This window comes from Sinocyclocheilus rhinocerous, unplaced genomic scaffold (assembly GCF_001515625.1).
Source record: "Sinocyclocheilus rhinocerous isolate Xijiao unplaced genomic scaffold, SAMN03320098_v1.1 scaffold996, whole genome shotgun sequence".
Lineage (NCBI taxonomy): Eukaryota > Metazoa > Chordata > Actinopteri > Cypriniformes > Cyprinidae > Sinocyclocheilus > Sinocyclocheilus rhinocerous.
This window is the reverse complement of record NW_015660490.1, coordinates 95,689-107,320: the sequence shown is the minus strand read 5'-3', so window position 1 is coordinate 107,320 and position 11,632 is coordinate 95,689. Positions and strand designations below refer to the sequence as shown.

At 38.1% G+C, this 11,632-nt stretch overlaps 1 protein-coding gene across 1 annotated transcript in view; it reads right to left on the bottom strand.

The window, feature by feature from the left end:
* Positions 1-2,252: 2,252 nt before the first annotated feature.
* The window catches only part of LOC107724943 (GRB2-associated-binding protein 2-like), a 60,900-nt gene continuing 51,520 nt past the window's right edge, over positions 2,253-11,632 (bottom strand). The window contains exons 5-10 of the mRNA XM_016534039.1: positions 9,194-9,291; positions 8,255-8,540; positions 8,016-8,106; positions 3,293-3,392; positions 2,969-3,091; positions 2,253-2,744 (exon numbers count right to left, since the gene is read on the bottom strand). Coding sequence (XP_016389525.1) covers positions 2,601-2,744; positions 2,969-3,091; positions 3,293-3,392; positions 8,016-8,106; positions 8,255-8,540; positions 9,194-9,291 — 842 coding nt within the window. The 3' untranslated portion in view covers positions 2,253-2,600. The remainder of the gene's footprint in view (positions 2,745-2,968; positions 3,092-3,292; positions 3,393-8,015; positions 8,107-8,254; positions 8,541-9,193; positions 9,292-11,632) is intronic.

Genomic DNA, 11,632 nt, shown 5'->3' with positions numbered 1-11,632 from the left:
AGGCAGCGCCGCTCATCAATGTCAGTTCCAAAACAGTGGACCAATCAGAAGACCCTGGAGGCTGGAGCTTTATATTGAACTGCTATTGCATCACGTCTCAAAAGCGCATCTTGAGACCCTCGCATTCTGCGCTGTGCTTTTTTTTTTTAAACCAATCCTGAGCACCGTCTCGTTTTTTTTTTTTTTTTTAGATGCAAAGACGCATTCTGTGTGAACGGCCCTTTCAGGTGTAATGTATCTGGAGTAGTAACATGCATATATAATTTTTATTAATACTGGTGTATTGGCGACACCACTATGTGGAACAACAAAGGTCTTATAAAGCAGAATATCCAACCTCCTTTGAAAAAGAAAAGATCTACTTCCAATGTATGAAAAAGAGTCACTTGGACATTTTGCTAGATAACTCCTTTTGTGTTACATACAAGTAAATGATACATAATTGGAGTGAAATGACAATTTAAATTTTTGTGTGAACTTTTTTTTTTTGGACTTTTGTGGTTGTGTGTGAGCTTTGCATTTACAATGCATCATATATGTGAACCATACACAGACTACCTCCTGAGATTATCTGAGTTTGATTCACTTTTTAAAAGGGCTGGGTTTGCATTCACATCTAAGCCAATATTCATATGAGCAACTGTCAGACCAAGTGTGAAAACACCCATTAAACATTTTTAATGTAAAAACTACAAGGATATTTTTGAACATTTTCTACATTCCTTGACTCAAAATTGGAAAAACAGTGACCTTCTCTCTTCCGCTGAATTAACAGACAAACTGCAATTCAAGTTGGCAGGCAGACCACCATGAATTCATAAAATCCTCTGTTTGAAGTGCTGTTCTGCCCTTATAACACTGTTAAAGGTGAGGTGTGTAATTTCTGCGCAACTAGTGCCACTAAACAGATAAAAATGTTGAATTTCAAACAGGTTTCCTGAACACTCCCTATGCATGCCATTGGTCAGACAGTCCCACCCAAAACTAATGGCATTGGTCGAGCCAGTGTTGCTATGTCAGGCTGGACAGGATGCTCAAACAAACAGAGCTATGTTTTGATAGAGTCACAGTGTTTACATTTTTCTGGGAGACTTCAAACGAAAGAAATCAAATGGATTTCTAGCATTCTCTGAATTTTATGCTGTGATAAAAGTAGTTTAACATTGAAGAACGTGCACACGTCACCTATAACTAGATTTAAATATTCACTGCTTATGGTTCTTCGCTCACACTCAGAGAGAGCAAGTAGCTAAAGTTTGGTTGCACTGCACTTTGAAAAGTTAAACATGTCTAACATGCATGGCAAGACAGTCTAGGAGGTTCAGTGGAGTTTTTTGTCCTAAAAAAGACCAAATGAAGTGGATCTATGGCTTTAGTTGGTGTTTCATTCGCTATTTTGTCACAGGTAAATCAGTTTATATCATGGTGTAACAGTAAAAGAGCATTTTGAGTGACAGGGAGGAACACATTCAGTGTGAACATTTGAAAATCATCAGGACTTGATGCCTTTAGCCGGCTCGCTTGACTGTCGCACATCTGTCCACTCCTGCATGGTGTTCTGAAGGGCCTGTGTCTTCTCTTTGTCCACTTGGACATAGTCCACTTTTTCATCTGAGGTCACTGAAGAGGTGGACGGCTATAGGAAAGATAAAAAAGGTATAGATTGTGAAAAGATGTGAAGTGATGGGATCAAATATATTCAACCAAACAACTCAAAGTGCAAAGATTCACACAACATTAAATAAAATGATTTTATGCTTTTGTTTGTCTTGGAATACTCAAGGTGCCCATAAGGGATTCATTTTGAGCATTTGATGATGAGCTTTTCATTTAGTTGATATGAACTAAGGCTAGACGTACCTTTCTGTGTGGACCAGGGGAGCCAGGCTGAAAGTCCAGGGCCAAACACACTGCCAACACACATTTCAGTTCCAACAGCTTGTAAAAGTGCATGTCGCATCCGATGACCCCTTTAAAGGTGAAGTGTGTAATTTCTGTGCAACTAGTGCTACTAAACAGATAAAAATGTTGAGTTTCAAACAGGTTTCCTGAACACTTCCCCTGTATGCCATTGGTCAGACAGTCCCGCCCCAAACTAATGGCATTGGTTGAGCCAGTGTTACTATGTCAGGCTGGTCAGGATGCTCAAACAAACAGAGCATTGTTTTGTAAGAGTCACAGTGTTTACACTTTTCTGGGGGAATCAAACGACAAATAGATTTCTAGCTGTCTCTGAATTTTAAGATGTGATTAAAGTATTTTAACATTGTAAAAAAAAATGCACACATCACCTATAACTAGATTTAAACATTCACTGCTTATCGTTCTTCGATCACACTCAGAGAGAGAGCAAGTAGCTAAAGTTTGGTTGCACTGCACTTTGAAAAGTTAAACATGTCTAACATGCATGGCAAGACAGTCTAGGAGGTTCAGTGGAGTTTTTTGTCCTAAAAAAGACCAAATGAAGTGGATCTATGGCTTTAGTTGGTGTTTCATTCGCTATTTTGTCACAGGTAAATCAGTTTATATCATGGTGTAACAGTAAAAGAGCATTTTGAGTGACAGGGAGGAACACATTCAGTGTGAACATTTGAAAATCATCAGGACTTGATGCCTTTAGCCGGCTCGCTTGACTGTCGCACATCTGTCCACTCCTGCATGGTGTTCTGAAGGGCCTGTGTCTTCTCTTTGTCCACTTGGACGTAGTCCACTTTTTCATCTGAGGTCACTGAAGAGGTGGACGGCTATAGCAAAGAAAAAAAAGGTATAGATTGTGAAAGGATGTGAAGTGATGGAATCAAATATATTCAACCAAACAACTCAAAGTGCAAAGATTCACACAACATTAAATAAAATGATTTTATGCTTTTGTTTGTCTTGGAATACTCAAGGTGCCCATAAGGGATTCATTTTGAGCATTTGATGATGAGCTTTTCATTTAGTTGATATGAACTAAGGCTAGACGTACCTTTCTGTGTGGACCAGGGGAGCCAGGCTGAAAGTCCAGGGCCAAATAGTCCACATTACCACAATTCCTGGGCGCAGGACTGCTGGTACCACTCATCGCCGGGGAGGTAGACACTGGGTTTTGCTGCACAAATATTAACATGTTTTTTTTTTTTTGAAATAGCTGACCGAAAAAAAATAAAAAAAAATCTCAAAGAATGTTATATGTATTGAAAGGTAGTCTGTTGTTGAGGAACTTGGTAACTAACTACAAGGTTGGGGTGCTATTCCCAAAGCACATTCAAGCCTTTTCATCACATTCTGAAACTCGACTTATTGCCCTCACCATTGCCACATAATTCTCCTCACTGTCTGCAGAATCAGTGCTGGTGATGCTCTGGGTTGAAATGGGCCGACAGGGCTGCGACGAGATGGAGTTCACAGGCCTGTAAAGAAAGTAACAAAAAAAAATCACTTAACATTTACTGCGGCAGTTACTATATAACTAGTCTCAGCCAAGACATCACGACCATGGACCGTTTGCTAAACATTGCAAAGTCAGAAGCCTAAATCCAGTTGGCTGACTTCTAATGGTTTTCCGGGAGCCGTTTGTGGTGGTCTTTAAAGGGTTAGTTCACCCCAAAATGAAAATTCTGTCATTAATTACTCACCCTCATGTTGTTCCAAACCCGTAAGACCTTCGTTCATCTTCGGAACACAAATTAAGATATTTTTGATGAAATGTGAGAGCTCTCAGACCCTGCATAGACAGCAACGCAACTGTAATGTTCCCAAGTCCAGAAACATAGTAAGGACATCGGTAAAACAGTCCATGTGACATCAGTGGCTCAACTTCAGTTTTGCGAAGCTACGAGAATACTTTTTGAGCGCAAAGAAAACAAAAATAACAATTTATTTAACAATTCTTCTCCCCCGAGTTACGTCTTCCGCCATTTTGGAGAGTACCCAAGAGCGTAATCGACGTAATCAGCGTTGTTTACGTTCGGAGGAGAAAGCGTGCGCATGAACGGAATCTGCGTAATCAGCGTTGTTTACGTTCGGAGTTGAAAGCGTGCGCATGAACGGAATCTGCGTAATCAACGTTTATGCTTAGGGGAAAGCGTGCGTATGCATTGTGATACTCTCTAAAATGGCGGAAGACGTAACTCGGGGGAGAAGAATTGTTGAAAACAGTTGAGCCACTGATGTCACATGGACTGTTTTACCGATGTCCTTACTACGTTTCTGGACCTGGGAACATTACAGTTGCGTTGCTGTCTATGCAGGGTCTGAGAGCTCTCGCATTTCATCAAAAATATCTTAATTTGTGTTCTGAAGATGAACGAAGGTCTTGCGGGTTTGGAACGACATGAGGGTGAGTAATTAATGACAGAATTTTCATTTTTGGGTGAACTATCCCTTTAACAGTCTGCCGGGCAAAAAAGCCATGTTCACAAAGACTGACACTGAGCGCTTCACGTGAGCATGTAAATTTGGATTTCAAAAGGTTTGTGAAAGAGAACTTGTGAAGAAGGGTTAGAAACAAGAGTTTTGTTTGAGGAACTTAGTTAAACATAAGAGTCGAAGTACCAGCATGTACTGTACTTTACCTGACAGTAACGACACTGACATTGCAGCAGACTTATTTAGCATTGTATTTGGATCACCCAAATTGCTTGTGGACACTAAAAAGTGGGGAGATGTGCTTATAACGTGCATCTGATTAAGCAACACACTCCAAACATCCTCTCAAACTTAATGAGAAGTATTTATAAACCTGTTGTTGAGAAAATTGATTCTCAACGATGATTTTACTCCACAACATCAGTCGAGTGTTTTGAAATAACCTAATTTTCTGATCTGATGTGGCTTCTTATTATGGAATGAGGCACAACATATATTCTATACTGCAATAAATGGCTATGTCGATTAACAATGCATTATACATTTACTTTAATATTATGAAAATACCCGAGATGGCAGGAAGAGCACAGATAAACCATATATTGCCGTTGGTTTATTGTCTTCATGTTTAATCAGTTCATACATTTCTTTCTTCTAATTCAGTCACAGCCATAACTGCCTTTGTCCATATTAGGGATCTGCGCGAGGATGCCCTCTGGCATCCAGTATGAATGAAACAAACATTACATAAGTTTAGCACTCAGTAATGCACACTCAATCCTATCTGGGCCACAAATAGGAAAAATAATACTTCTCTCTAAAGAAATTTGATGTAAACCTATGATAATCCATGTTTTTCTCCAGTCTATAGAAGTGTACAGGAGTTTTTTTTCTTCTTTGTTCTTTCCCCACAGTGGATGTATAAAGGCTCATATTTCATATTAAAGACATGGACTCCATTTTTGATTTTACATACCTCCTGATAAAAATTAAGAAATTAAAAAGATTTTGATCATAACAGTATCATATGATGTACAGTTATAGGCCTGTATGTTAACAAGTAACCCTGCAGTTTTCTGTAAAACAACAGTTTGCTGTAAAATAAGATTAGCATTATTATCTTAATTTTTATCTAATTATTATATTGTTATTTTTTGTTAATTTGTTTAAAAAATCGAATTTAAATCGCAATTTTAACCAGAAAAATTGCAATTACATTTCCCCCCGAATCGTGCAGCCCTAATATATGCCATTGAAATCTTTATTCTTTAAAGATTTTTTTTTTTAAATTTTAGATAATTTTGTTTTCATGCAGACTGTTGCGGCACTATTTGCTTTAACTTTATACCAGTCTTGATGGAATGACATTGCATTATGTCAGTTTGTTATTGTAGCGACATTTACTTGTTCCTAAACATGACATTGAAAAAAACGAACTTAGATTGGTTGCTTTACATGTCAATCAGAGAGTCTCTCCCTGTCTAAGTGGGCGGTCCTTGACTATAGAACCCAGACCTTATGTCATCAGGCAAAGGTGTGGCTGTGCAAAAGTACATTTTTTATATTTAAAGAGTTTTTATATTTTATATTTTTTTATATTTAAAGCTAGTTTTTTGGGCAGTGTAGAGTAGGGTTTGTTGTTTGTCATTTCTCCGATCACAAATGCAGACGTGGTTTTATGTTTACGCGGCGCGATGCAATGCAACGCGTAAAAAGACAGTATAAGTCATTATAATCCGTAATTATGTCCCCACTGGATGCAACAAATGCCTTGTTTATATTGGGTTTTAATGTCTCAATGGGTGTAATGTTTTAGGTTTTTGTCTCGTTGCTCCGGCCAGACAGGGCATCTCAGTATGGTAGGGGCGTAACATTTCCGTCACACGCTTGAGGTATTCGGCCAATCACAACGCACTGGATAGCTGGCCAATCAGAGCACACCTCGCTTTTCAGACCGATGAGCTTTGTAAAAATCGACGCATTTCAGAAAGGCGGGGCATAGAGGAGAAACAATAATGTACAGTATGTGGAAAATAATGTGTTTTTTTAACCTTAAACCGCATAAACACATTTCATTACACCAAATACACAAAATAATGTTCTTTTTAGCAACATCATATGACCCCTTTAATAATTAGGGCCAAGCACTGAAGGTGCATAGGCACCTATTGTATGTTAGATTTCTTCTTCTTTTTCTTCTTCTTCCTCTTTGAAAGCCTATAGATGCCCATAGAACCATTTGCAGGAAAGTTATGAAATTTGGCACACAGATAGAAAACAGTCTCAACATTAACCATAGCAAATTTGGAGTCTCTAACTCAAACCCTCTAGCGCCACCAAGAGCTCAAATTCGCACCCATGTTCATGCTAATACCTTTTGAACCATAAAGTTTAGACACAAAATTCTTTTTAACTCTGATTCCTTGGCTCATGCCGAGTCGAATGCATACCAAAATTCAAAATTCTACGGGTCAAGATTTTTCGCAATTTTGAATTAATCATAAAATCATTTTTTAGAACTTGTCCTAGATGGTTTGTCTGATTTTAACCAAAATTGGCTCAGATCATCTTCAGACCATACTGACAAAAAGTTACAGAATTCAAGTTGATTAGTCAAACTGTTCAAGAATAACGAATTTGATGAAAAGCACACCAAAATGGGCGTGAGGCTATATCTCCACAACACTTTAGCATATTCAAACCAAACTTGGTGTGTGTTACAATAACCATGACCTGGGCGTACCTGCACAGTTATCGTCACCTAGTGATCAGGATAAATGAAAAAATGGGTATTTTTGACAGATTTTTAGCTTGTAACTTCTGAACGGTTTGGCCAAAAATCACAAGACTTATCTCTTTAGATAATTTTCCCATGTTGGCCTTTTTGAATACCCTGAAGGTACTCAAAAAGTTTCGGGGCAGCACCACCTTGTGGTCAAAAATGATAATAATAAAAAAAAAAATGCTAATAGCTTTTGATTAGTTTTGCCTATTGTCATGTGACTGGTTTTGATAGATTCATTGAGTCATGCAGAGAACATCAATACCAGTTATGCCATAATCAGCTGAACTTCCCATCTGTTATTTTGATTTTCTATGAAAACATACTTTTTCAAACTCCTCCTAGATTGTTTGTCCGATTTTCATCAAATTCGATCATCTTCAGACCATGCAGGCAAACATCAATACCAGTTATGCCATAATCAGCTGAACTTCCCATCTGTTATTTTGATTTTCTATGAAAACATACTTTTTCAAACTCCTCCTAGATTGTTTGTCCGATTTTCATCAAATTCGACTCAGATCATCTTCAGACCATGCAGGCATAAAGTTATGAATTTTGTGTTGATAGAGGAAACGGTTTTCATTTACCACATCAACAAATTTGATGGAATGATGCCAAACTGCATCTGAGGCTGTATCTCTGCTAAGCTTTGACATACTGACATAAAACTTTATGTACGCTATGATCACCTAACACTGGCCACACCACATTAATTTGGTAACAGCGCCTCCTATTGGTCAAAATTGGTAAACTATTAAATCATATTACTAATGATTGAATTTATAATTTAAATTTGAAATCACCTGTAGTTTTACTTTATTACTGTAATTGTAAATAATAGCACTGCAAAATTATGTTCTAAATTGGGAGACCCACTTACGTTGGTCTGATCCAAGACATGGTGATGGGGCTCTTGAAGGGAAGTTCATCAATGATGCCATTGTTCCTTAAGTCAAGAGGTGTTGGTTTTGCTGCAAACCAAGACAAACAATCATCTTGTGTAAATAAATTGTGCAGAAGAAATTTGTATAATTAATCAATCTGTTCTTCTAATCTTTATTGAATGTTCATATTTTCAACAAAGACAGAAGATTGAGAAGTTGTGTTAGTGCCACTCACACGTCCGGTTGGGTTTAAGGTTGCGGTTGATCGGTGGTGGTGTGACGTCACTGAGTCGGCCGGGCCGGAGACATAGTGATGCTGTACTGCCCTTCCTGGCTGGCAAAGTTGCTGAAAATCCTGGGAAATCAAAATGGTGAGGACCTGGGCTCATGGGAATATAATTATTTTTAGGACTGTCAGCCAGGGCGGCACTGAGAGGGGAGGAGGACGAGCCGGGATTCATGGGTACGTAGTTATCCTCAGAGCCGGCACTATCGGAGCGGGTCAATGGGGCTTTAGTTCTCTGTAAAAGAAAGAAGAACAATCCAGCTTACACAGTTTCCAGATCAGTGGTGGAAACCACTGTGACACACACCATTTGTTCTTATGTAGTTTGAATAGACTTGTTATTGTCAGTTATGAGGTCATTGTCAGGAAATGGTGCCATTTGTGTCTTTATGACTTACTACGGACATAATTAACAGGATACTGAACTTAATCACATTATTTGATAGATGTGACTCAGTCACATTTTGTGAGTAATGCTAAAGTAATTTTAGAATAAAATATAATTATTTTTAAATTTGTAAGTCATTGCAATTAGAGTAATGGTTACACAGAAATTATTTCAATACAAAATATATATTAAAATTGTATTTAAATTTACTAGTTGGCACTGATTGTAAATAATATGGTGCGTTGCACTGATATATTGTACATTATTAGATATTTTTGCAGTGCCCTTCAACCCTGTAACAGTCTCCCCCAAAACATTTTAGATGTAATATAGTTCCCCCCAAGGGTCTATAGTGCTTATGGCCCTGGTACTTTCAGATTGATATGGAAAAATATGATGTCTTAAAAGTTCAGCAGTAATCTTTTCAATAAGGCAAATAAATGGTACCATTTTCTTGTGAATGACCCTTAGGTGTAGATATGTAATAGAAGCTGCTTTACCAGGTATGAGCTGAAGCCATCATTTACAGACTCCACTGACTGACCAGAATTGTTGAAATAGACTGGCCTTTGGTGACTGTTGGTCTCAAAAGAGGATCCTAAAACACAGGAGATGGTATCCATGTAAAAACAAGTTCACCAAGCAAGGAGTTCAGAGAAAATGTTTACCTTAAGCCTGGGTCACAATCAAAGGAAAAGTCACAAGACACATGAGCTGTTCATTCTGTACAAATCAGACCGGATTTGTAAGTGATCCAGCTTTCATTCCTACATAAATTCTATTACACTTTCACACGAAGGCATTACTTATGTGGCCATTTTCTTCACATTCCACATTGCCTCCCAGTTTACCTCTCTGGAAACATGGCTACCGAGCACAGGTGTGGGAATCAGGTGAAGATGGTCAAAAGGTCACTTCCTGTTCCTGCAGACAAACTAGTCTGGCCTTGCTGAGCGCAAACCACTAGGAAATCACTGAATTGTGCCTGCTGGTTTTTTTTCACTGCTTATCAGGCCGGAACAAGCCATTCTGGGGCTGCCAGCATGGCTTGAATTTCATTAGCTTCCTAGCAGAGCAGAGTAAACCTTGACCTGATTGCCTCTTGGTTTCAAATCAGATGTACACATTCAGAAAAGAAACAGAACGAAAAAGAGAGGGGAGAAGTAAAAAAAAAAAACAATATTAATTGAGCTGAAAGCTTAAATTGGCCACCTGATAAGTGTAGAGGGGTAAATCATTTGGTAATAACACTGATCTACAGCCTTTATGTAATGAGTTCATTAAGCTTAAGGAGCACTGGAGAAGAGGAAAGATGAGAAAAGAGACCAGATGAGAAGAGGAGAGATAAATCAAGTAGAGAGGCAAAACAAGATGAGCGAAGATGAGACTTTAAAATAAACAGGGAAAATTAGTAGAGCAAAGAGAAAGAAAAGGAGAGACAAAAGTCTCTTCTCGTCTTGTTTTTTCTTGTCTCATTCTCATTTTCTCTGTTTTAATGTATCGTCTCATTATGAGATGAAAAAGTGGCGATAAGAGAATACAAAATGAGAGACGAGATGAGAGGAGAGACAAGACGAAATGAGAGGAAAAGGAGAGATGAGAGGAAAGAAGTTGAGAAAAGGAGAGATGAGAGGAGACAATGAGACAAGTTTAGAATTAAACAAAAAGACAAAAATGAGAAGACAGGTGAGACGAAATGAGAGTAGAGCCCACAGGAGAAAAGACATAAGACAAGAGAAGACAAGATGTTAAAAGATGAAAAGAAAAAAAAGATGAGAACAAACAAGAAGATACAAGACTAAAATAAACAAACAAAATGAGAGTAGATACTAGATGAAAAAGAAAGAAGAGAGGAGAAAAGACAAAAAGAGACGAAAAAGAGATGAAAACAAAAAAGAAGAGAAGAGACTAAAGAGAATGAGACAAGAAGAGATGAGATTAAAATAGACCAAATGAGAGGAGAGACGAAGCGAGAGGAACGGGGTGAAAAGACAAGATGAGAAGAGATGAGACGAAAGAAGAACATTAGAGACGCAGAGACAAATTGAGACAAGATGAGAATGAGACAAGTGGAGACAAGGTGAAAACAGACAAGACGGGAGGAAAGAAAAGACAAAACAACAGGAAAGGACAAGAGGAGAAAATACAAAATGAGAAGAGATGAGACAAAAAAAGGAGAGATGAGACAAAATAAGACAAGACAAGAATGAGATACAGTAAGAGACAAGATTAAAATAAAGAGACAAAATGAGAGGAGAGACCAGAGGAGAAAAGAAACAGACAAAATGAGAAAAGATACTAGACAAAACGAGGAAAGGAGAGATGAGAGGAAAGAAGTTGAGAAAAGGAGAGATGAGAGGAGACAATGAGACAAGTTTAGAATTAAACAAAAAGACAAAAATGAGAAGACAGGTGAGACGAAATGAGAGTAGAGCCCACAGGAGAAAAGACATAAGACAAGAGAAGACAAGATGTTAAAAGATGAAAAGATGAGAACAAACAAGAAGATACAAGACTAAAATAATCAAACAAAATGAGAGGAGATACTAGATGAAATGAGGAAAGAAGAGAGGAGAAAAGACAAAAAGAGACAGGACGGAAAAAAAGAAGAGAAGAGACTAAAGAGAATGAGACAAGAAGAGATGAGATTAAAATAGACCAAATGAGAGGAGAGATAAAGCGAGAGGAACGGAGTGAAAAGACAAGATGAGAAGAGATGAGACGAAAGAAGAACATTAGAGACGCAGAGACAAATTGAGACAAGATGAGAATGAGACAAGTGGAGACAAGGTGAAAACAGACAAGACGGGAGGAGAGAAAAGACAAAACAACAGGAAAGGACAAGAGGAGAAAATACAAAATGAGAAGAGATGAGACAAAAAAAGGAGAGATGAGACAAAATAAGACAAGACAAGAATGAGATACAGTAAGAGACAAGA